The 23,106-nt window shown below is 45.5% G+C and overlaps 1 protein-coding gene across 1 annotated transcript; it reads right to left on the reverse strand.

The window, feature by feature from the left end:
- Nucleotides 1-248: 248 nt before the first annotated feature.
- On the reverse strand, nt 249-19,751 carry LOC144591623 (cytochrome P450 2K1-like). The gene is given in 10 exon segments (XM_078395681.1): nt 249-1,984; nt 2,880-3,021; nt 3,922-4,109; nt 4,205-4,346; nt 5,302-5,475; nt 8,651-8,811; nt 10,602-10,726; nt 10,728-10,749; nt 17,068-17,230; nt 19,207-19,751. Coding segments are annotated over 10 exon segments (1,497 nt in total). The 5' UTR covers nt 19,408-19,751; the 3' UTR covers nt 249-1,805.
- Nucleotides 19,752-23,106: the final 3,355 nt, after the last annotated feature.

A 23,106-nucleotide genomic window follows, 5' to 3' on the forward strand; every position in this document is an offset into this window, starting at 1 on the left:
CAGCGGGAAGGCGCTGCCCAACGCCATCTCTGGGCTCCCCTTGACTTCCCACTCCTGCCAGCGACCGCCCCAGAGCAGGGTCCCGGGCCGCAGTCTCTCTCAGCTTCAGCCCCACTCGCGTCTGTTTAAACCCTCCTCCTGAAACCTGACAGTTAAAGGAGTCAGCGGGGGGGGCGGCGACCAGAGAGGAGCCGCCTCTTGGCTGCGGATTCAGTAAAGTGGTGCCAGGGCAACTAACGTTGGTGGCGTCTCAGGGTGTGCACGTCTCCGTCTGAGTGAAAGGCAAAGCAGGCAAACGTAAGGAAGCTTGGCTGACCAGGGAAGTTGTGACGTTGGACAAAAACAAGAAAGGTGCATGGGGCAGGTTTCTGCAGCTGGGGTCAAGTGCAGTCTTGGGGAGTTTCGGGAACTACGGAGTAAACTGAAAAAGGAGATCAGAAGGGCAAAAAGGGGCCAGGAGTTAGCTCTGTGGGGAAGGATTAAGGACAATCACAAAAGATTTTATAAACACATCAGGGAGAAAAGGGAGAGAGAGAGTGTGGGACCTCTCAGGGGTCAAAGTGGTCACCTCTGTGTGGAGCCACAATAGATGGGCAAGGTCCTCAATTAGTATTTCTCCTCTGTATTTACCGAGGAGAAAAACAGTAGGACGGAGGAATTTGGGGCTGTCAATGAAAGTGTATATCCGAAGACATTGCGGGAAACTCGAGAGGAAATTGCAGGAGCCCTGGTTGAAATTTACGAGTCGTCCTTAAATATAAGAGAGGAGCAGGAAGACTGGAGGGTGGCAAATGTTGTGCCTCTTTTCAAGAAGGGCTGCAGGGAAAATGCTGGGAACGATAGGCTGGCTCCATGGAAGGAAGCAGAGGGTGATGGTGGAAGGTTGCTTCTCGGACTGGAAGACTGTGACTAGTGGTGTGCCTCAGGTTTCGGTGCTGGATCCTTTACTGTTTGTCATCTACATCAATGGTTTGGATGAGAACATACAAGGCAAGATTATCAAGTTTGCTGATCATACTAAAGTGAGTGGTTTTGCAGATAGTGAAGATTGTTGTGAAAGATTGCAGCAGGATCTGGATCGATTGGCCAGGTGGGAAAAAGCTTTTGAAAGGCAAATGGAGACAAAGTGCCATATTCCAAAGAAGAAAACCAATTTCTACATAAAGATGTTATCCCACAGATTTCCCTTGAATCATTTGTCCAACATTTTTAGATTGTCACACCTTGAACCATCTGCGAAGATGAACAGCTCTTTCCACAAATTACCACAAGAAAAAAAAGTCACAGCATTTATGTTAATTTCAGACTGAGGAAGAATTTAAAATCGTTGAAGGCAACAGGTTATAGAAATAAAAGCAGGTTACATAATTCTGACAATATTTGTGAATTTGCTTCATGTTGAAAGACATGTTTATATTCATGAACATGTCCATCTTGCTAATTTGAGTGCAGGTTGAAAGTTAAAGAGCTGATATCACATATTATCATTTATATTGATCACAAAATATCATCAAACAGATTGAAGGAATGTTATTTTCCAAATTTTGGTGCACTGTAAGATTCGGAAGGGCAAACGTCAGGTGACTGACTAAATCATCCACTAAGTGCTGGAGTTTCACTGTTCATGGTGTGTCCCAGTTGAAGGCTCGTTTCCATTGAAGTCATGGAGGCACCATTGATTGCTCCGCTAGATTCAGCCCCATGACAAATGCAACATTCCACAACAAAATCTCACACGCACATTCTTTGAAATGTTTCTGAGAATAATGTAAAGGGGTAAAACTGAAGCAAAGGATGTGTTGACATCAGCGACAAACAGCGCACACGTTTTGGTACTTCGGGAATGATGTGAAGCCCACACCAGATACAAGCTCCAGATTGTTCACATTCGGGGGAACTTGAAACCGGAACTTCTGTATCAGAGTGGTAAAGAACAGGAAGAGCTCCACCCTGGCCAGGGTTTCTCCAGCACAGGCCCTGCATCCTGCAAAGGCACAAAGATGTCAACGTAGCCCCACAAAAACAACGTTTGATTGATTGATTTAAAGATACAGCATGGAAACAGATCATTGGCCCACTGACTTCACGCTAACCATCGATGTTCTATATTATCCCATCCGCTCCCTGCACACTAGGGGCAATTCTACATTGGTCATTTAACCTGCAAACCGCATGTCTCTGGGATGTGGGAAGAAACCGAAGGAACCGGAGGAAAACCATTAGAAAGAAGAAGGGTCCCTACCTGAAATGTCAGCTGTCCATTCTATCCACAAATGCTGCCTGACACACCAATTTCCCATGTTTTAGGTTAAGATTCAATAAGAATCTCAGCTGCTACTTTTTAACACAATGGGTGCTGGGTAGATGGAACGAGCTGGCAGAAAAGGTAGTTGAGGCAGGAACTACAACAACATTTAAAAGACATTTAAATAGGTACATGGATAGGATTTTTTTGTGGGATATGGGCCAAATGTGTGCAAATGGGACTAGATGCGGCATCTGGGTCAGCATGGACAGGTTGGGCTGTTTCCTGGGCCTGTTTCCATGTTGTATGATTCTATGACTCTATTTCCATCATCCTCCGATCTTTATTTTACTCAGGCAAATGACTTGCCATAAATATTGCATTTCCCTCCATTAGTTAAGCTTAGGGCCGGGGGAAATTTAGTTTAGATTTTCATTGTGATATGTACCGAGGTACAGTGAAAAGCTTTTGTTTGCTTGCTATCCAGTCAAAGGTAAGACTATACATGAATACAATCAAGCCGTTCACAGAGTGCAGATAAAGGATAAAGGGTACATTAAAGAATAAAAAGTGTAAAGTCCAAAAGAATGTAAAATCTTCCAGCGTAGAGTGCAAACATGGAGAAACGCCTTACCCATGGAGAATGGAGCAAAAGCATCTCTCTTCACAAACTTCCCGTCAGCATCCAGAAAGTTGGAAGGGTTAAAGTCTCTTGGGTTTTCCCACTGAGTTTTATCGAAAAGCACCAAGGTCAGCAAGGGGATCACGGGAGTGTCCTGAAAATATAATTTACAATCGCTGTTGGTATTCTGTTTGTAAAGCATTGCTGAAAATACGTGCACAAGAATTAACAATCTTGGCAACATTTCCACTCTTCTACCTCTGCTACACCACCAATTTCCATCACTCTGCCAGCCTCTTCACCCTCAGTGACATTAACCTCTGGAATTCTTTCTCGAAACTTCCCAGTCTCTCTACCTCTCACTCCCCTTAAAGATCCTTCTTAAGACCTCCTTATCCCCAATATCTCATTCAGGGGGGCAGTGATAAAATGTTGGCAGGTAAAGTTCCAGAGACAGACCCTGGGATTTTTAACCCAGGATTTTTAACCCAGGATGTGGGCATTGTGGCAAGGTCAGGTGGTATTTGCCCATCCCTAAATGCCCCTGACCTGAGGAAACAGCGAGGAGTCGATAACTATTTTGTGCAGATGTCCGCACCAGGTATATGTCCACACCCACAATGATTTTCTCGATTTGAACTTGCATTTATCTTTCCCCTTGAAGTTAATGTCATTCATGACTAATAAAACATCCTCCTCATTGCAGTAGTAATGTGATCTTATGTTTTAACAAGTTATTACTTCAAGGAAAATTCAGTAAATAAACAAGACAGGAGTATACAGACACCAAATGGCATTTTAAGAGAGATAAATGTCCTACCAAGCTGAATGTTTTCAGATGAACTCTGCTATAAAAGTTTCACCAGTGTACAAGTTATCTATCCACTCACTCCATCAACTTTCTTTCAAAAGCAGTCAATACACCAGAGATGATGTTATATAAAACTACACAAATAAATTTATGAGCCCAAGACATCAGCAATCCACTTGTTCCATCCCTGGAGTAAATATCACAATATCAGGAGCCAATGAGCCACCCACTTCCTTTATCTACCTTTGGGATGAAATATCCTTGAAAGTTTACGTCTGCTGTTGTTGAATGCATGATGTTCATTGGGACAATGTTGCCAAATCTCTGGACTTCATGGATCACCGCGTTGGTGTAGGGCAAACTCGTCCGGTCTTCAGCTCTGGGAGACCGTTCTGACCCAATGATACTGATGATTTCCTCGTGAACTTTCTCTGGAAACCAAGGGCATTGTTAAAGCACTGGGCGACAGGGCTAGAGCTGGGATTCACACACGGGACGCACAGTAATCAATCAGACCGCTCCTCACCCTGTACGTGGGGGTACTTCATCATCAGCAGCATGGCCCAACGAAGTGTGGTGGAAGTTGTCTCCATCCCAGCACCAAACAGGTTGACTGTCGTGTAGAGCAGATTCTTTTCATGGAAATATGTGTTTGGATTACGTGACTCCTGCAGTAGATTAACAGAGCAAAGACCCAGAAATTACGTTGGGACCAGGAGTACACACCAGAGGCCCTTCGGCCCACTGACTCCACGCTGACCATTATTCACCTGTTTACACCAGTTCTATGTTATCCCACGTTGGCATCCACTCCCTACACCAGGAGCAATTTACAGAACGCAAATAACCCACAAACCCAGGTGTCTTTGGGATGTGGGGGGAAAGTGGGTTCCGCAGAGTAAACCAACGTGATCTCATGAGAACCTGCAAATATCACACAGATTGACAATAGACAATAGGTGCAGGAGTAGGCCATTCGGCCCTTCGAGCCAGCACCACCATTCAATGTGATCACGGCTGATCATTCTCAATCAGTACCCCGTTCCTGCCTTTTCCCCATATGCCCTGACCACGCTATCCTTAAGAGCTCTATCTAGCTCTCTCTCTCAAATGAATTTAGAGAATTGGCCTCCACTGCCTTCTGAGGCAGAGAATTCCACAGATTCACAAATCTCTGACTGAAAAAGTTTTTCCTCATCTCCGTTCCAAATGGCCTGCCCCTTATTCTTAAACTGTGGCCCCTGGTTCTTGACTCCCCCAACATTGGGAACATGTTTCCTGCCTCTAACGTGTCCAACCCCTTAATAATCCTACATGTTTCAATAAGATCCCCTCTCATCCTTCTAAATTCCAGTGTATACAAGCCTAGTCGCTCCAGTCTTTCAACATATGACAGTCCCAGACTGCACCCGAGGTCAGGATCGAGTCTCCGGCGTTGTGAGGCAGCTACTGTACCGGTAATGCCACTGTACTGACCTATCCTGTCACCACCAGCTTCGTTAAATGCCACCATTGCCAGCAAATCAATAATGTTCGAGCTCAGTTGAATAGCTACAGTTTCTTTGAAGCAAACCTATTATACAAAATCTACCTCTTCTTAAAGGGGAGGTGTGGAGTCCATACCTGGCGCTGTTTTAACAAGAACATATCGATGAAGCCCCTTGGGTTGTTTGCATCTAGTGTCTGATCATTTTCATTTATAAGGTTGTTGATGATTCCACAATTTGACCTAGTATTTTGCAGCAATTTCTTGCGAGAGCCAAGAAGAAATCCCAGTATAGGAAATGCATTGTAAATCTATGACATAAAATCACGAGTATTAACATCAAAGCAAACAATTGATAGCCAATACCAGAAATCTACAGATAGCCAATACCTGGTCTACAGGTAATAAAGGTATAAAATCTTTAAAATTTAGGAATTATTCAAAGATTGATTGTGCTTTTTAGGTTTACTTTAATTTAGAGAAACAGTGCAGAAACAAGCTCTTCATGTCCACACTGACCAACGAACCCCACACATTAACACTATCCTACACATACCAGGGACATTTTACACTTACTGTATAGCAAGTATACAATAGACAATAGACAATAGACAATAGGTGCAGGAGTAGGCCATTCAGCCCTTCGAGCCAGCACCGCCATTCAATGCGATCATGGCTGATCACTCTCAATCAGTACCCCGTTCCTGCCTTCTCCCCATACCCCCTAACTCCGCTATCCTTAAGAGCTCTATCCAGCTCTCTCTTGAAAGCATCCAACGAACTGGCCTCCACTGCCTTCTGAGGCAGAGAATTCCACACCTTCACCACCCTCTGACTGAAAAAGTTCTTCCTCATCTCCGTTCTAAATGGCCTACCCCTTATTCTTAAACTGTGGCCCCTTGTTCTGGACTCCCCCAACATTGGGAACATGTTATCTGCCTCTAATGTGTCCAATCCCCTAATTATCTTATATGTTTCAATAAGATCCCCCCTCATCCTTCTAAATTCCAGTGTATACATGCCCAATCGCTCCAGCCTTTCAACATACGACAGTCCCGCCATTCCGGGAATTAACCTAGTGAACCTACGCTGCACGCCCTCCATAGCAAGAACATCCTTCCTCAAATTTGGAGACCAAAACTGCACACAGTACTCCAGGTGCGGTCTCACCAGGGCCCGGTACAACTGTAGAAGGACCTCTTTGCTCCTATACTCAACTCCTCTTGTTACGAAGGCCAACATTCCATTGGCTTTCTTCACTGCCTGCTGTACCTGCATGCTTCCTTTCATTGACTGATGCACTAGGACACCCAGATCTCGTTGAACTCCCCCTCCTCCTAACTTGACACCATTCAGATAATAATCTGCCTTTCTATTCTTGCTTCCAAAGTGAATAACCTCACACTTATCTACATTAAACTGCATCTGCCATGTATCCGCCCACTCACACAACCTGTCCAAGTTACCCTGCAGCCTTATTGCATCCCAAGCCAATTAATCTACAAACCAGTACGTATTTGGAGTGTGGGAAGAAACCAAAGATCTCAGAGAAAACCCATGCGGTCAAACTCCATACAAACAACACCCGTGGTTGGGATCGAACCTGGGTCTCTAGCGCTGCAAGTGCTGGAAGGTAGCAACTCTACCACTGTGCCACCATGTGCCCTAAGTGCTAAGACTAATTATATATCTGGAATTTGTTTTTTATTGTCATTGTTGTGCTTATCAGGAATATAATGTCTGAAAGCCCAGGTCCCATTGAGCCCCAAGGGTCAAGTCCACCCAACCATCTCCCTCTGTCAAACCACAGGGTTGGGACACAGTGAATCAGCTGTTCCTCAGACAACATGTGACAAACAAGTTGATGACTCAGTCGGACAAGCAGCTTTTTCTTGTGAATTGAGGGACAGATACTTAGAGACCCCAATTAAATCAATGATGGAAGGCTGTTTATCGGACTGGAAAGCCGTGACTAGTGGTGTGCCCAAAGAGTAGGTGCTGGGCCCACTGTTGATTGTCATCTACGTCACCGATTTGGATGAGAAGCTAGAAGGCACATTTAGCAAGTTTGCAGAGGTGGTGGAGAAGGTTATCAACAATTACAGCAGGAACTTGATCAGCAGGTAAGTGGAGTTCAATTCAGATAAGTGCTCGGTATTGCATTTTCGGATGTCATACCAGGGTAGGATTTTCACAGTGAATGCTAGGGCCCTGGGGAGTGTTGCAGAATGGAGGGACCAAGGGGTACCAGTACATAGTTCCCGATACTGGCAAAACAGGTAGACGGGGTGGTGAATAAGGCTATTGGAATGTCGTCTCTTCATCAGTAAGGGCATTGAGTATAGAGGTTATGCAAGATATTGGTGAGGCCAATATTGAAGAATTTTGTTCAGTTTTCGTGACCCTGGAGTTGGAAAGATGCCTTTAATCTGGAAACCTTGCAGAAAAGTTACCAGGATGTTACCAGAACTCAAGGGACTGTGTTAAATGGAGTGGTTATGCAGTGTAATCGCAAATTTTTAACTTTTCCATTGTCCTCTTTTCCAGTTGCCATTAATACACAGGTACAGTAGGAATGATCTTACCCAGACCCAATAGAACAGATCTTCCAGTCGTTATTTCCAGTTTAGTTGGTTGTTTATTGAGGTAGTTGTACAAACAAAAAGATGAACGTGCCAGGTTTTCCTAATTCTGCACGCAAGTTGTAGCTGGTTACTCTGTCCCTCGTCTAGTGACAACTGTATGCGTTCCCTCTACCTGTGCCTGCCCTTTCCTGTCACCTATGCCCCTACATATACATATATACGCATCTAATGACTGCCCCCAAGTGTCCAAAATAATACTGCAAAATATATCTAAGCAAAATAATATGATATGTCAACAATAAACATAAATGGCACCTACATGCAGGCTAAGACATTATTCATAACGTTATAAATCATGTAATAGGAGCGGATTCAGGCCATTCAGCCCATCAAGTCTACATTCCTGTTTTGTATTCTAGCCCTCTTGCAATAAATGATCTTGAAAAAAATATTCCTTGGAGCATTGAAGATTGAGAGGTGATCTTACAGAGTTGTTTAAAATCATGAGGGGCTTAGACGCAGAGACCAGGTGGGAGCTGCGATGCGGAGACCATGAGGGGTGAGCTCCAAGGCGGAGTCAGGGCGCGTCTGTATTTGGCACCTATGGGGTAACATTTTGACACAGATGGTGGTACGTCTATAGAACAAGCTTCTGGAGGATGTAGTTGGCGCAGGTACTTTAACAATAAGTAAAACGTATTCATACAGGTTTGGAAATAGGGAAGGTTTAGAGTGATAAGAGTCCAATGCGGACAAATGGGACTTGCTTCGATAGGCATCTAGGTCAGGTTTGCCAAAGAGCTCGTTTTTGTGCTCTTTGACTCTATGACTCTTCTGGGGCCTCTTGCAAATGAGCATTTATTGGAAAATATCTGCAATCTCAGTGAAAGATAAGGTTTACCTGTATCGTAGGGGAACCAGCAAGTTGTATGTTTTCATTAATTCCTTTGACTAAAATGTTGAACCTTTCATCGTCGTAATCAAATCTATCACCAAAAACTATCGAGCAGATTATATTGGCCACTGCAGCGTTCAACTTGAAGGTTGGATTAAATTCTTGGCCTGAAGAAATACACATCATTCACGTTAGTGACAAACAGTGTAAACCAATTCACATTTATAAGGCATCCTGATCAGTCTCTTTTTACTGATGTCTGACACTTGACTTCAGTGGCAAGTTTTAAATGTTGCTTTTAATGCAGTAATTCTTCAAGGGCTAAGAGACATATCAAGAGGGCAGAACCCTGGTGGTTATGTTACCAGGGAAGTATTTGGAAGCATGGAGGTCTGTGCCAGAGAAATGAGTTCAAATCCCACAGGAGAATAGAAATTCAATGAGTAGGCGGCCTCCAGCTGGGATCGACCTTGAAGACTCCGGTCGCAGGGCCTGGACTTACCATCTCGGAGGCTTCGGCCGTGGGCCCTGTAGACCGCAACATCGGGAGTTCGCAGGTCCCTGGCTGGCGACCGGCTTTTGGGAGCTCCAGCCGTAGCAGCTTCGACCGCCCCGAAGCGCGAGGTACGATCGACCCGCTCGCAGGCCCTTCATCGCCCTGCTTGGCTCGGCCGCGGCACTTTCCATCGCCCGGTGGGGGCTCAGGTCTTTCATCGGCCTGCTCGGCTCAGCTCGGCCCTGGGACTTTCCATCACCCAGTGGGGGCTCAGGACTTTCATCGGCCTGCTCGGCTCGGCCCTGGGACTTTCCATCGCCCAGTGGGGACTTCAAAAAGTTGGGAGCCTCGATCACCTCGTGGCACCACGGGAGAAGAATGAGGAGGAGATAAGACTTTTCTTTGCCTTCCATCACAGTGAGGGTGTGCCTAGAGCAATCACTGTGATGGCTGTTTGTGTAAAAATTGTATCTGTGTGTCCTGTGCTTTTTGTTGTCTACTGCCGGACCCTGACGTGAGAGGACGCTGGCGTTGTTTATTCGCCGCTTTTCCGTTAGGATAGTTTGTCTGTTTGTTTTTATGTTGATTGTTTTTGTAAAGCGCTTTGAGCACCCGATAAGGCGCTATATAAAATAAATGCTTATTATTATTATTATTATTATTAATAAATCTGAAACAGATTACTGGAATCAGTAATGGGGATGATGAACTTATGAGAGTTTTTAAAACAATTCATCGGGATCTGAGGCTAAATGCAAATTAGAGGAACAGTATCTCATATTTCGCTTGTCCAGCTAACAATCCAGTGTTTTGAATGTTGAATAATGATTACTCTAACTTCAAATAACCCCGGCATTCCCTCTCTCTCCATCCCTCCCCCACCCAAGTCACACCACCTTCGCGTTCTCACCCAGAAAACAGTTAACAATGGCCTGTTTCCTTTATCATCTTTACTTTTTTCCATAATTTTCATTCATTTGTTCCATATCTCTCTACATCACCATTGATATTTCATGTTTCCCATTCCCATGAATCTCAGTCTGAAGAAGGATCTCAACCCTAAATGTCACCCATTCTTTCTCTCCAGAGAGGCTGCCTATCCCGCTGAATTACTCCAGCATTTTGTGTATATCTTCTGGTTCACTGATGAACTTCACAGAGGAAATTTGCCATCCTTTCCCAGTCCAGTTGATGTACAACACATTCTTGAATGTAGCTGATACTTAACTGTTTCCTCAGTTCCTCAATTCCAATTCTGGAAACACTCAACAGGTCAGGTAGCATCTTTGGAGAGTGTACCAGTTAGCAGGATTAACTTGGGGTAGAACTAACACAAAGCGATGAATTGAACGGTCGTTTTCTTGAATAGATATTTATTGCATTCCTTATGAATCTTAAATTATAAATTATTAGAAGTAGGCAGAGGAGAGTCGATCATTCTGCCTCCTCATTTAGATTCACCTTTGTGGGATTCAAACATTTCAATGAGGAAATGGGTTTCTTCAGTGATTTTATCTTCGATAGTTTTCCTGCCCATTCCAAAGTCCCGCAGAGTGGATATGGCGAACCTTCGCATGTATCGCATATTCGCCATGACCTAAGATGATGCCTGCAATTAGATCCATCAATGTGACAACTTGTCGAAGCAACTTACAATCAAGGTAAAAGTGAGCCTCTCTTTTATATGATATTCAGAACCTTGCAAGGGGTGACATAGAATCAGGAGATGTAGAGTCAGTATGGACAGAACTGAGGAATTGTAAGGGTAAAAATACCCAAATGGGAGTTATTTACAGGTCCCCAAACAGTAGCCAGGACATAGGGTGCAAGTTGAATCAAGAGTTAAAATTGGCATGTCGCAAATGTAATGCTACGGTGGTTATGGGAGATTTCAACATGCAGGTAGACTGGGTAAATCAGGTTGGTACTGGACCCCAAGAAAGGGAGTTTGTGGAGTGCCTCCGAGAGCAGCTTGTACTGGAGCCTACCAGGGAAAAGGCAATTCTGGATTTAGTGTTACGTAATGAACCGGATTTGATAAGGGATCTCAAGGTAAAAGAGCCATTAGGAGGTAGTGATCATAACATGATGTTTTAATCTACAATTTGAGAGAGAGAAGGGAAAATCGGAAGTCTTAGCACTACAGTTAAACAAAGGGGACTATGGAGGCATAAGGGAGGAGCTGGACAGAGTTGACTGGAAAGAGACCCTAGCAGGGAAGATGGTGGAACAACAATGGGAGGTATTTCTGGGAATAATACAGAAGGTGCAGGATCAGTTCATTCCAAAGAGGAAGAAAGATTCTAAGGGGAGTAAGAGGCGACCGTGGCTGACAAGGGAAGTCAAGGACAGTATAAACATAAAAGAGAAGTATAACATAGAGGAGTGGGAAGCCAGAGGATTGGGACTCTTTTAAAGAGCATCCGAAGATAACTAAAAAGGCAATACGGGGAGAAAAAATGAGGTACAAACGTAAGCTGGCCAAGAATACAAAGGATAGTAAAAGCTTCTTTAGGTATGTGGGGAGGAAACAAATAGTTAAGACAAATGTGGGTCTCTTGAAGACAGAAGCAGGTGAATTTATTAAGGGGAACAAGGAAATGGCAGACGAGTTGAATAGGTACTTTGGATCTATCTTCACTAAGGAAGACACAAACAATCTCCAAGATGTTCTAGTGCCCAGAGATGCTAGGGTGATGGAGGAACTGAAGGAAATTCACATTAGGCGGGAAACGGTGTTGGGTAGGCTGATGGAACTGAAGGTTGAAAAATCCCCAGGGCCTGATGATCTGTATCCCAGGGTAATTAAGAAAGTGGCTCTAGAAATCATGGATGCATTGGTGATCATTTTCTAATGTTCTATAAATTTAGGATCAGTTCCTGTGGATTGGAGGGTAGCTAATGTTATCCCACTTTTTAAGAAAGGAGGAGAGAGAAAACAAGAAATTATAGACTAGTTAGCCTGACTTCGGTGGTGGGGAAGATGCTGGAGTTAATTATAAAAGAAGAAATTGCGGAACATTTGGACAGCAGTAACAGGATCGTTCCGAGTCAGCACGGATTTACAAAGGGGAAATCATGCTTGACTAATCTTCTGGAATGTTTTGAGGACGTAACTGGGAAAATGCACAAGGGAGAGCCAGCGGATGTCGTGTACCTGAACTTTCGGAAAGCCATCAGTCTGAAGAAGGGTCTTAACCCGAAACGTCACCCATTCCTTCTCTCCAGAGATGCTGCCTGACCCGCTGAGTTACTCCAGCATTTTGTGATACCTTCGATTTGTACCAGTATCTGCAGTTACTTTCCTTCAGAAAGCCTTCAATAAGGTTCCACATAGGAGATTAGTGGGCAAAATTAGAGCACATGGTATTGGGGGTGGGGTACTGACATGGATAGAAAATTGTTTGGCAGACAGGAAACAAAGAGTATGGATAAATGGGTCCCTTTCAGAATGGCAGGCAGTGACTAGTGGGGTACCGCAAGGCTCGGTGGTGGGACCGCAGCTATTTACAAGACATTAATGACTTAGATGAAGGGATTAAAAGTAACATTAGCAAATTTGCAGATGACACAAAGCTGGGTGGCAGTGTGAAGTGTGAGGAGGATGCTACGAGGATGCAGGGTGACTTGGACAGGTTGTGTGAGTAGGCAGATGCATGGCAGATGCAGTTTAATGTGGATAAATGTGAGTTTTTCCAGTTTGGTGGTAAGAACAGGAAGGCAGATTATTATCTGAATGGTGTCAAGTTAGGAATAGGGGAAGTACAACGAGATCGGTCCTAGTTCATCAGTCATCGAAAGTAAGCATGCAGCTACAGCAGGCAGTGAAGAAAGCTAATGGAATATTGGCCTTCATAACAAGAGGAGTTGAGTATAGGAGCAAAGAGGTCCTTCTGCAGTTGTACAGGGCCCTAGTGAGACCACACCAGGAGTATTGTGCGCAGTTTTGGTCTCCAAATTTGAGGAAAGACGTTCTTACTATTGAGGGAGTGCAGCATAGGTTCACGAGGTTAATTCCCTGAATGACGGGACTGTCGTATATTGAAAGACTGGAGCGACTGGGCTTTAGATGGATGAGAGGGGATCTTATTGAAACATTTAAGATTGTTAAGGGATTGGATAAGCTAGAGGCAGGAAACATGTTCCCAATGTTGGGGGAGTCCCAGAACCAGGGGCCACAGTTTAAGAGTAAGGGGTAGGCCATTTAAAATGGTGGTGAGGAAAAACGTTTTCACGCAGAGTTGTGAATTTGTGGAACTCTCTGCCTCAGAAGGGATTGGAGGCCAATTCCCTGGATGCTTTCAAGAGAGAGTTAGATAGATCTCTTAATGATAGCGGAGTCAAGGGATATGGGGAGAAGGCAGGAACAGGGTACTGATTGTGGATGATTAGCCTTGATCATGGTGAATGGCGGTGCTGGCTCGAAGGGCCAAATGGTCGTCTCCTGCACCTATTGTCTATAAATGACACCATTTTAATAGAAAACAGTGGACCAAGAATGAAAGAATTATTTCAATGTAGTGCAGAACAGAGAACAATAGACAATAGACAATAGACAATAGACAATAGACAATAGACAATAGGTGCAGGAGTAGGCCATTCAGCCCTTCGAGCCAGCACCGCCATTCAATGCGATCATGGCTGATCACTATCAATCAGTACCCCGTTCCTGCCTTCTCCCCATACCCCCTCACTCCGCTATCCTTAAGAGCTCTATCCAGCTCTCTCTTGAAAGCATCCAACGAACTGGCCTCCACTGCCTTCTGAGGCAGAGAATTCCACACCTTCACCACCCTCTGACTGAAAAAGTTCTTCCTCATCTCCGTTCTAAATGGCCTACCCCTTATTCTCAAACTGTGGCCCCTTGTTCTGGACTCCCCCAACATTGGGAACATGTTATCTGCCTCTAATGTGTCCAATCCCCTAATTATCTTGTATGTTTCAATAAGATCCCCCCTCATCCTTCTAAATTCCAGTGTATACAAGCCCAATCGCTCCAGCCTTTCAACATACGACAGTCCCGCCATTCCGGGAATTAATCTAGTGAACCTACGCTGCACGCCCTCCATAGCAAGAATATCCTTCCTCAAATTTGGAGACCAAAACTGCACACAGTACTCCAGGTGCGGTCTCACCAGAACATAGAGGATAGAACAGTGCAGCACAGGAATAGACCCTTCGACCCACAGTGTCTGTGTCGAACATGATGCCAAATTAACATAACCACATCTACCTGTATCCCTCCATTCCCCGTCCGATCACGTGTCTGTCTGTCCCAAATGACACAATCATGTCTGCTACCATCACCATCCCACAATGCATTGCAGGCATCCACCTCTCTCTGTGTAAAAAAACTTGCCTTGCATTTCTCCTTTAAACCTTCTCTCCTTTAAAGTGATGCAGTCAACTTCCTGAACCTCACAAATATTTCCTTTTACTTTTAATAGCCAAGAAAGAGAATAGATTACGTAAATAGTGGGATTTTCAGGGAATGTTCTGAGAGCCAGCAGACAGGCTGAATGATCTCATAGTTGAAAGAAAGATACTATACCTCCTCAGACTAAGTTACAGTCAGCCTGAGATTGTGTGACAAAAATAGTGAAAGTGAGAAAGATACGAGTTATTAGTTAAAATTGGAAAAGAGGGTGTTTGGTTTACAGACACAGCATGGAAACAGGCCCCTCAGGCCATGGAGTCTGCGCCGACTAACGACCACCCTGGACACTAGTTCTATGTTAGACCTGTTTTACATCCTACATACGTGGGCAATGTTCAATTATCCCACAAACCTGAATGCCTTTGGAGTGTGAGAGGAAACTGGAGCACTCACAGCAAACCCACACGGTCACAGGGACAATAGACAATAGGTGCAGGAGTAGGTCATTCGGCCCTTCGAGCCAGCACCACCATTCAATGTGATCATGGCTGATCATTCTCAATCAGTACCCCGTTCCTGCCTTCTCCCCATACCCCCTGACTCCGCTATCCTTAAGAGCTCTATCTAGCTCTCTCTAGTATGCATTCAGATAATTGGCCTCAACTGCCTTCTGAGGCAGAGAATTCCACAGATTCACAACTCTCTGACTGAAAAAGTTTTTCCTCATCTCCGTTCTAAATGGCCTACCCCTTATTCTTAAACTGTGGCCCCTGGTTCTGGACTCCCCCAACATTGGGAACATGTTTCCTGCCTCGAACGTGTCCAACCCCTTAATAATCATACCTTTTCAATGAGATCCCCTCTCATCCTTCTAAATTCCAGTGTATACAAGCCTAGTCGCTCCAGTCTTTCAACATATGACAGTCCCGCCATTCTGGGAATTAACCTAGTAAACCTACGCTGCACACCCTCAATAGCAAGAATATCCTTCCTCAAATTTGGAGACCAAAACTGCACACAGTACTCTAGGTGCGGTCTCACTAGGGTCCTGTACAACTGCAGAAGGACCTCTTTGCTCCTATATTCAACTCCTCTTGTTATGAAGGCCAACATTCCATTGGCTTTCTTCACAGCCTGCTGTACCTGCATGCTTCCTTTCAGTGACTGATGCACTAGGACAACCAGATCTCGTTTTACGTCCCCTTTTCCTAACTTGACACCATTCAGATAATAATCTGCCTTCCCATTCTTACCACCACAGTGGATAACCTAACTCTTATCCACATTAAACTGCATCTGTCATGCGTCCCCCCACTCACACAACCTGTCCAAGTCACCCAGCAACATAATAGCATCTTCCTCACAGTTCACACTGCCACCCAGCTTTGTATCATCTGCAAATTTGCTAATGGTACTTTTAATCCCTTCATCCAAGTCATTGATGTATATTGTAAATAGCTGCAGTCCCAGCACCAAGCCTTGTGGTACCCCACTGGTCACTGCCTGCCATTCTGAAAGGGACCCATTTATCCCCACTCTTTGCTTTCTGTCTGTCAACCAATTTTCTATCCATGTCAGTACCCTTCCTCCAATACCATGCGCTCTAATTTTGCCCACCAATCTCCTATGTGGGACCATGTCGAAGGCTTTCTGAAAGTCGAGGTACACCACATCCACCGGCTCTCCCCTGTCAATTTTCCGAGTTACATCCTCAATAAATTCCAGAAGATTAGTCAAGCATGATTTCCCCTTCGTAAATCCATGCTGACTCGGAACAATTCTGTTACTGCTATCCAAATGCTCCGCAATTTCGTCTTTTATAATTGACTCCAGCATCTTCCCAACTACTGATGTCAGACTAACTGGTCTATAATTTCCCGTTTTCTCTCTCCCTCCTTTCTTAAAAAGTGGGATAACATTAGCTACCCTTCAATCCACAGGAACTGACCCTGAATCTATAGAACATTGGAAAATGATCACCAATGCGTCCACAATTTCTAGAGCCACCTCCTTAAGTACCCTGGGATGCAGACCATCAGGCCCTGGGGATTCAGTCCCATCGGTCTACCCAAAACATTTTCCTGCCTAATGTGGATTTCCTCCAGTTCCTCCATCACCCTAGGATCTCTGGCCACTAGAACATCGGGGACATTGTTTGTATCTTCCTTAGTGAAGACAGATCCAAAGTACCGGTTCAACTCGTCTGCCATTTCCTTCGCAATCAAACTCATACAGACAGCACCCGAATATCTGGTGCTATAAGGCAGCAACTCTACAGTTGCACCATTTGCCACCCGGTGCTTTATTAGTTTGTGAAGCAGTCTTATATTAAATCACCAAGTGATTGGTTTCATGTATTATGTGATTAAATTTAGCACCGTTTGCTGACGATTGGTTACCAATCTCACTTAAAGAATAACGCGTTGGCCAAAGTCCTTTAAAGCTTTACACCTTAGCAAAATCAAGCATTCAGCAAGACTCCATTTAACTGAACCAAATGAGGATGAAACTAATTGTTAAAAGTTCAACAACAATGCAGATGAGAGTTACCATGACCCTTGAGCACTTCATCAAATATTGGGATGTGACCTCTTCCTCCAAACACATCGGGATGGTTGATGAGTGCATCCTTCACGGTCTCGTATCCAGTCAAGACCACAGCCTTCATGGTTCCAAGCTTGATGCTGAAGATTGGGCCGTACTTCTCAGACAGCTTAAACAGGAGGAACAAGATCCCATGAACAATTAATAACTTTCTTTATTCTTTAAATGGATTAATTCATTGGATGTGGCCAACCCTTTGATATATCGTCTATTCCTCATTAACCTCCAAATCTCCAGTCTGAAGCGGTGGAGTTGCTGCCTTACCGCACCGGAGACCTGGGTTCGATCCTGACCACGGGTGCTATCTGCACAGAGTTTGCACGTTCGCCCCGTGGCCGCATTGCTTTTCTCCAAGTTAGCTTTTGGTCAGCGGTTGTTCGCCAGATTGGAGGAAGGCAAATTCTGGTGTTCCCCAGTGATTGGATTCGTAGCTATTTTGCTTTTTGATCCTTTGTTCCTCCAAGCCTGGACTTGGAGGAACAAAGCACAATTTCTAAATGTTCCAGACAGAATGACACAGAACTTTGTTCAGAGGGTTCATGTTCAAATGAAATGTGTGCCCAAGTGATTTTACAGAGAGTGGTGACTGCATGGACGCACTGCCAGGGTTGGTGGTGGAGACAGATACAACAGTGGCGTTTCAGATAGGTTAAACTTGGTCTAGTTTAAACTAAAAGGGAAATTGTCAAGCTTATTCAATAAGCAGCATTTCCATGTCATTTCTGAGAGTCTAGCCTGGAAAACGTTTCCCTGGGACACATCTCCAGTCTTGTGAAACTCTCAATGTTTTTATTAATCTTATTATTTATTATTGCCAACTCTGTGGAAAGTTTGTTTGAGTGCTATCCAGACATATCATACATGCGTGCAGTCACGCCATACACAATACCACGGGGTGTGGACGAAGTACAATACCGCAGTCTATCGTGTTACAGCGTTATAGCGCAGTGTTACAGAGACATAGTCGAGGCACTGTGCACCGGGACATTCTGGTAAATTGTAAAAACACTGATACTTGCAGACTGAGTGGCTAAGGTGATCATAGGTGCCGGTAGAAACTGAAGGACATTGAAGAAACAAGGCACTGCAGATGCTGGTTTACATAAAAGATAGAGTCTGAAGGAGGGTCCCGATTCGAAATGTTCCCTGTCTATCTTCTCCAGAGATGCTGCCCGACCCGCTGGGACCCAGGTCGGATCGAGGGCTTTCTCGTTTGTGGTTGAGAAAGTGGGATAACAAAGAGCGAGTGTGAAGATAGACACAAAATGTTGGAGTAACTCAACGGGTCAGGCAGCGTCGCTGGAGAAAAGGAATAGGTGCGGTTTCGAGTCGGAACCCTTCTTCAGACAGATGAAGGCTTCGACCTATTATTTTTCTCCAGAGATGCTGCCTATCACGCTGAGTTACTCCAGCACTGTGTTTTAAACGTGGTTGATGTTTAAAGCGATTCAGTATGGAAACAGGCCCTTCGGTCCAACGAGTCCATGTCGACCTACAATTGCCCCTTCACACTAGTTCCATGTGTAGAAAGGAACTACAAATGCTGATTGACACTGGAGATAGACACAACGGGCTGGAGTAACCCAGCAGGTCGGGCAGCATTTCCGGAGAAATGAGGTGTCGAGTTTAAACGTCACGTCTCCCTTCTCTCCAGCGAGGCTGCCTGACCGTTGAGTTACTCCAGCATTTTCTGTCTATCTTCGCACTAGTTCCATGTTATCCCACTTTCTCAACCACTGCCTACGTTATAGAAGCCAAGAAACAGAGGCAAATGAACCTGCAAACACGCGGGACGTGCGAGAACAGCGGGGTCGCAGTGAGAACTTGCAAACTGGGTCAAACCATCGCACCTGGGTCTCTGGCGCTGTCTCCCCGCTGTTCCACCATATCGGACAAGAGCGGGTAACATCTGATTACAAGGAGTGAGTGCTGGAAGTTGTGTAGCTGAGCTCAGGAGTGCTGTGATGTCAGGGTCGGTGAATCTGAGCGGCAGCGACATAGAGACAGCGATGCCTCTGCCAAGCGCTGGGTGCAAGTGGGGAACACAACGATCCCCCATTGCTGCCTCCTCCCGCTCCCTCTTACCTCCATGACACTCTCGTGGGGCTTCTTCAGATCCAGGAGGTGCAGGTGCCCGATGATGGGCAGAGGAGGGGGTCCCGGGGGGAGGTTGAGCGCTCCAGGGCACTTCGAGCCGCGGCGAAAGTAAAGGAGGAGCGAGAGGGAGAGGGCGCCGAGGATCAGTAAAGTGGCTGCGTCCAGCGGGAAGGCGCTGCCCAACGCCATCTCTGGGCTCCCCTTGACTTCCCACTCCTGCCAGCGACCGCCCCAGAGCAGGGTCCCGGGCCGCAGTCTCTCTCAGCTTCAGCCCCACTCGCGTCTGTTTAAACCCTCCTCCTGAAACCTGACAGTTAAAGGTGTCAGCGGGGGGGAGGCCACCAGAGAGGAGCCGCCTCTTGGCTGCGGATTCAGTAAAGTGGTGCCAGGGCAACTAACGTTGGTGGCGTCTCAGGGCGTGCACGTCTCCGTCTGAGTGAAAGGCAAAGCAGGCAAACGTCAGGAAGCTTGGCTGACCAGGGAAGTTGTGGCGTTGGACAAAAACAAGAAAGGTGCATGGGGCAGGTTTCTGCAGCTGGGGTCAAGTGCAGTCTTGGAGGAGTTCATCAGAAGGGCAAAAAGGGGCCAGGATTCTGCTCTTGGGGGAAGCATTAAGGACAATCCCAAAAGATTTTATTAATACATAAGGGGGAAAGGTAACTCGAGAGAGAGTGAGACCTCTCAGGAATCAACGCGGTCACCTCTGTATGGAGCCACAGGAGATGGGCAAGGTCCTCAATGAGTATTTCCCCTCTGTATTGACCAAGGAGAAAGACAGTAGGACGGAGGAACTTGGGGCAGTCAATGGAAGCGTCTTGAGAGCAGTCAGTGTTACCGTGGAAGAAGTACTGAAGGTACTGTCGTGTTTGAAGGTAGACAAATCTCCAGGGCCTGATCTGATATATTCAAGGAGATTGTGGGAAACTAGAGAGGAAATTGCGGGAGCCCTGGTTGAAATTTACGAGTCGTCCTTAAATACAGGAGAGGTGCCGGAAGACTGGAGGGTGGCAAATGTTGTGCCTCTTTTCAAGAAGGGCTGCAGGGAAAATGCTGGGAACTATCGGCCGGTGAGCTTAACATCTGTAGTTGGAAAGTCACTAGAGAGTATTCTGAGGGATAGGACATACAGGCATTTGGATGGGCAAGGGCTGATTAGGGACAGTCGGCATGATTTTGTACGTCGGAGGTCGTCTCACAAATCTGATTATTTTTTTTGGACTGACCAAAAATGTCAATAAGGGCAGAGCTGTAGATATTATGTACATGGACTTCAGTAAGACGTTTGGCAAGGTTCCACATGGTAGGTTGCTCTGGAAGGTTAGATCGCATGGGATCCAAGGAGAGATGGCTGAACGGATAGCAAATTGACTCCATGGAAGGAAGCAGAGGGTAATGGTGGAAGGTTGTTTCTCGGACTGGAGGCCTGTGACTAATGGTGTGCCTCGGGGTTTGGTGCTGGGCCCATTACTGTTTGTCATTTACATCAATGATTTGGATGAGAACATATAGGGCAAGATTTGCAAGTTTGATACAAAAGTGAGCGTTTTTTTCAGATAGTGAAGATGGTTGTGAACGATAAGAGCAGGATCTGGATCGATTGGCCAGGTGGGCGGATGAATGGTTGATGGAATTTAATATAGAGAAATGTGACATGTTGCATTTTGGGATGTCGAACAAGGGCAGGACCTACACAGTAAATGATAGGCCTCTGGGTAGTGTTGTGGAGCAGAGAAATCTAGGAGTACAGGTGCATGGTTCCTTGAAGGTCAAGTCACAAGGAGATAAGGCGGTCAAAAAGGCTTTTGGCACTTTGGCCTTCATCAGTCAGCGTATTGAGTATAGAGGTTGGGAGGTCATGTTGCAGATGTATAAGACGTTGGTGTCAAGTTAGGAAATGGGGAAGTACAAAGAGATCTGGGTGTCCTTGTTCATCAGTCACTGAAAGTAAGCATGCAGGTACAGCAGGCAGTGAAGAAAGCTAATGGCATTTTGGCCTTCATGACAAGAGGAGTTGAGCATAGAAGCAAAGAGGACCTTTTGCAGTTGTACAGGGCCCTAGTGAGACTACACCTGGAATACTGTGTGGAGTTTTGGTCTCCAAATTTGAGGAAGGACATCTTTTCTATTGAGGGAGTGCAGAGTAGGTTCACTAGGTTAATTCCAGGAATGGCGGGACTGTCGTATGTTGAAAGACTGGAGCGACTAGGCTTGTATACAGTGGAATTTAGAAGAATGAGAGGGGATCTCAAGAGAGAGTTAGATAGAGCTCTTAATGATAGCAGAGTCAGGGGTATGGGGAGAGGGCAGGAACGGAGTACTGATTGTGGATGATCAGCCATGATCACATTGAATCGCGGTGCTGGCTCGAAGGGCTGAATGGCCTACTCCTGCACCTATTGTCTATTGGAGGTCTCTCTATAAGGGAGTCCTCCCCCTTTACATCGGGGACCTGGGGTGGAGAGTGTTGCATAAAGCCGTGGACTGCAACAGGTACTTGAGCTGCTTCATGAACTCGCCGGCTGCCTGTCACTTCTGCGGTGAGGAAGAGACCGTGTATCATTTGCATTTACGGTGTAAGAGGTTGCAGCCCTGTTCGAGTATCTGAAGGGGCGGCTCCTCAATTTTTGGCTCCATTTTAGTCCTACGCTCCTGATGTTTGCGCACATGGTACAGAGGGGGGAGGGTTGGGAGAGAGGAGGGGGTCTCCCTGTTGGTCTGCACCTGGGCCTGACCAAGATGGCCATTTGCTGGTCCAGGTAGCGGGGTAGTCGACGGCCGCACAGGGGTCGGCTACCTGCCCCTCTTCCGTCCGTGCTCGCGTGTCCCCGGAGAGGTAACACGCGGTGTCCACGGGGGACGATGGAGGCCTTCCGTGAACGCTGGTCGCCGCGGGAGGTTGAATGTATTATTGACAAAGTTGGCGGAATTTTAATTTGATAATTGTTTTGTTTGTAAACTCCCAATACAGGCAGCTTTTGATTTGATCGTGTTACTACTTTGTATGTTTGTTTTTGTTTTGGAATAAAGTATTTGTTGTAAAAAAAACAGGCTGGAAACAAAAACAATCCAAGGTCGTTCAATTGAGTCCTAGGCGACCGGTGATCCGCCAAACGCTCGGGACACGTGACCATTTTTACCAGAGCCAATTAAGTTACAACTTGTACATCTTTGATGTGTGGGAGGAAACCCTCTCACACACCCTCTCCAGCCTGTGTATGGAGCCACAGTAATACAGTTGAGTCTTAACTTAATTTAGTTTAGTTTAGAGATACAGTGAAGAAACATGCCCACTGAGTCCACGCCAACCAATGATCACCGTACACCAGATCTACCTACGCACTCGGGACAATTTACAGAGGCCAATTAACCTACAAATCTGCACATCTCTGAAATGTGAGAGGAGCACCCGGAGAAAACCCACGCGGTCACAGGGAAAACATACAATCTCCCTACAGACAGCACTTGTAGTCAGGATCGGTCCCGGGTCTCTGGAGCTGCAAGGCAGCAACTCTACCGATATGCCACTGTGCTCTCCTCTAACTACCCTCTGAAATATCACAACAATCCATTCAGTTCAAAGGAAATTAATGACCCGCTTGCAAACACTAATTTAAAGAAAAGTGAAGAATCTAATTGATTTATCAATGTGCATCATAGGCTTGTGTTGTAACACAAACACGTGACTGAGAATTATACAAAGACCCACAGTAAACCACTTACATGAAATGGTTGACTTTAAAAATGAATTAAATTACAACACAAAATTACCCCACGCAATCCTGCTTAAGTTACTGAAGTTTCTGACACCCGGCGGATTTATCAATAACACTAAATATGAGGTGACGTGAATAATAAAACAACGTGCAAATCTTAGCACTAACAGATTAT

This window comes from Rhinoraja longicauda, unplaced genomic scaffold, assembly GCF_053455715.1.
Source record: "Rhinoraja longicauda isolate Sanriku21f unplaced genomic scaffold, sRhiLon1.1 Scf001270, whole genome shotgun sequence".
Lineage (NCBI taxonomy): Eukaryota > Metazoa > Chordata > Chondrichthyes > Rajiformes > Arhynchobatidae > Rhinoraja > Rhinoraja longicauda.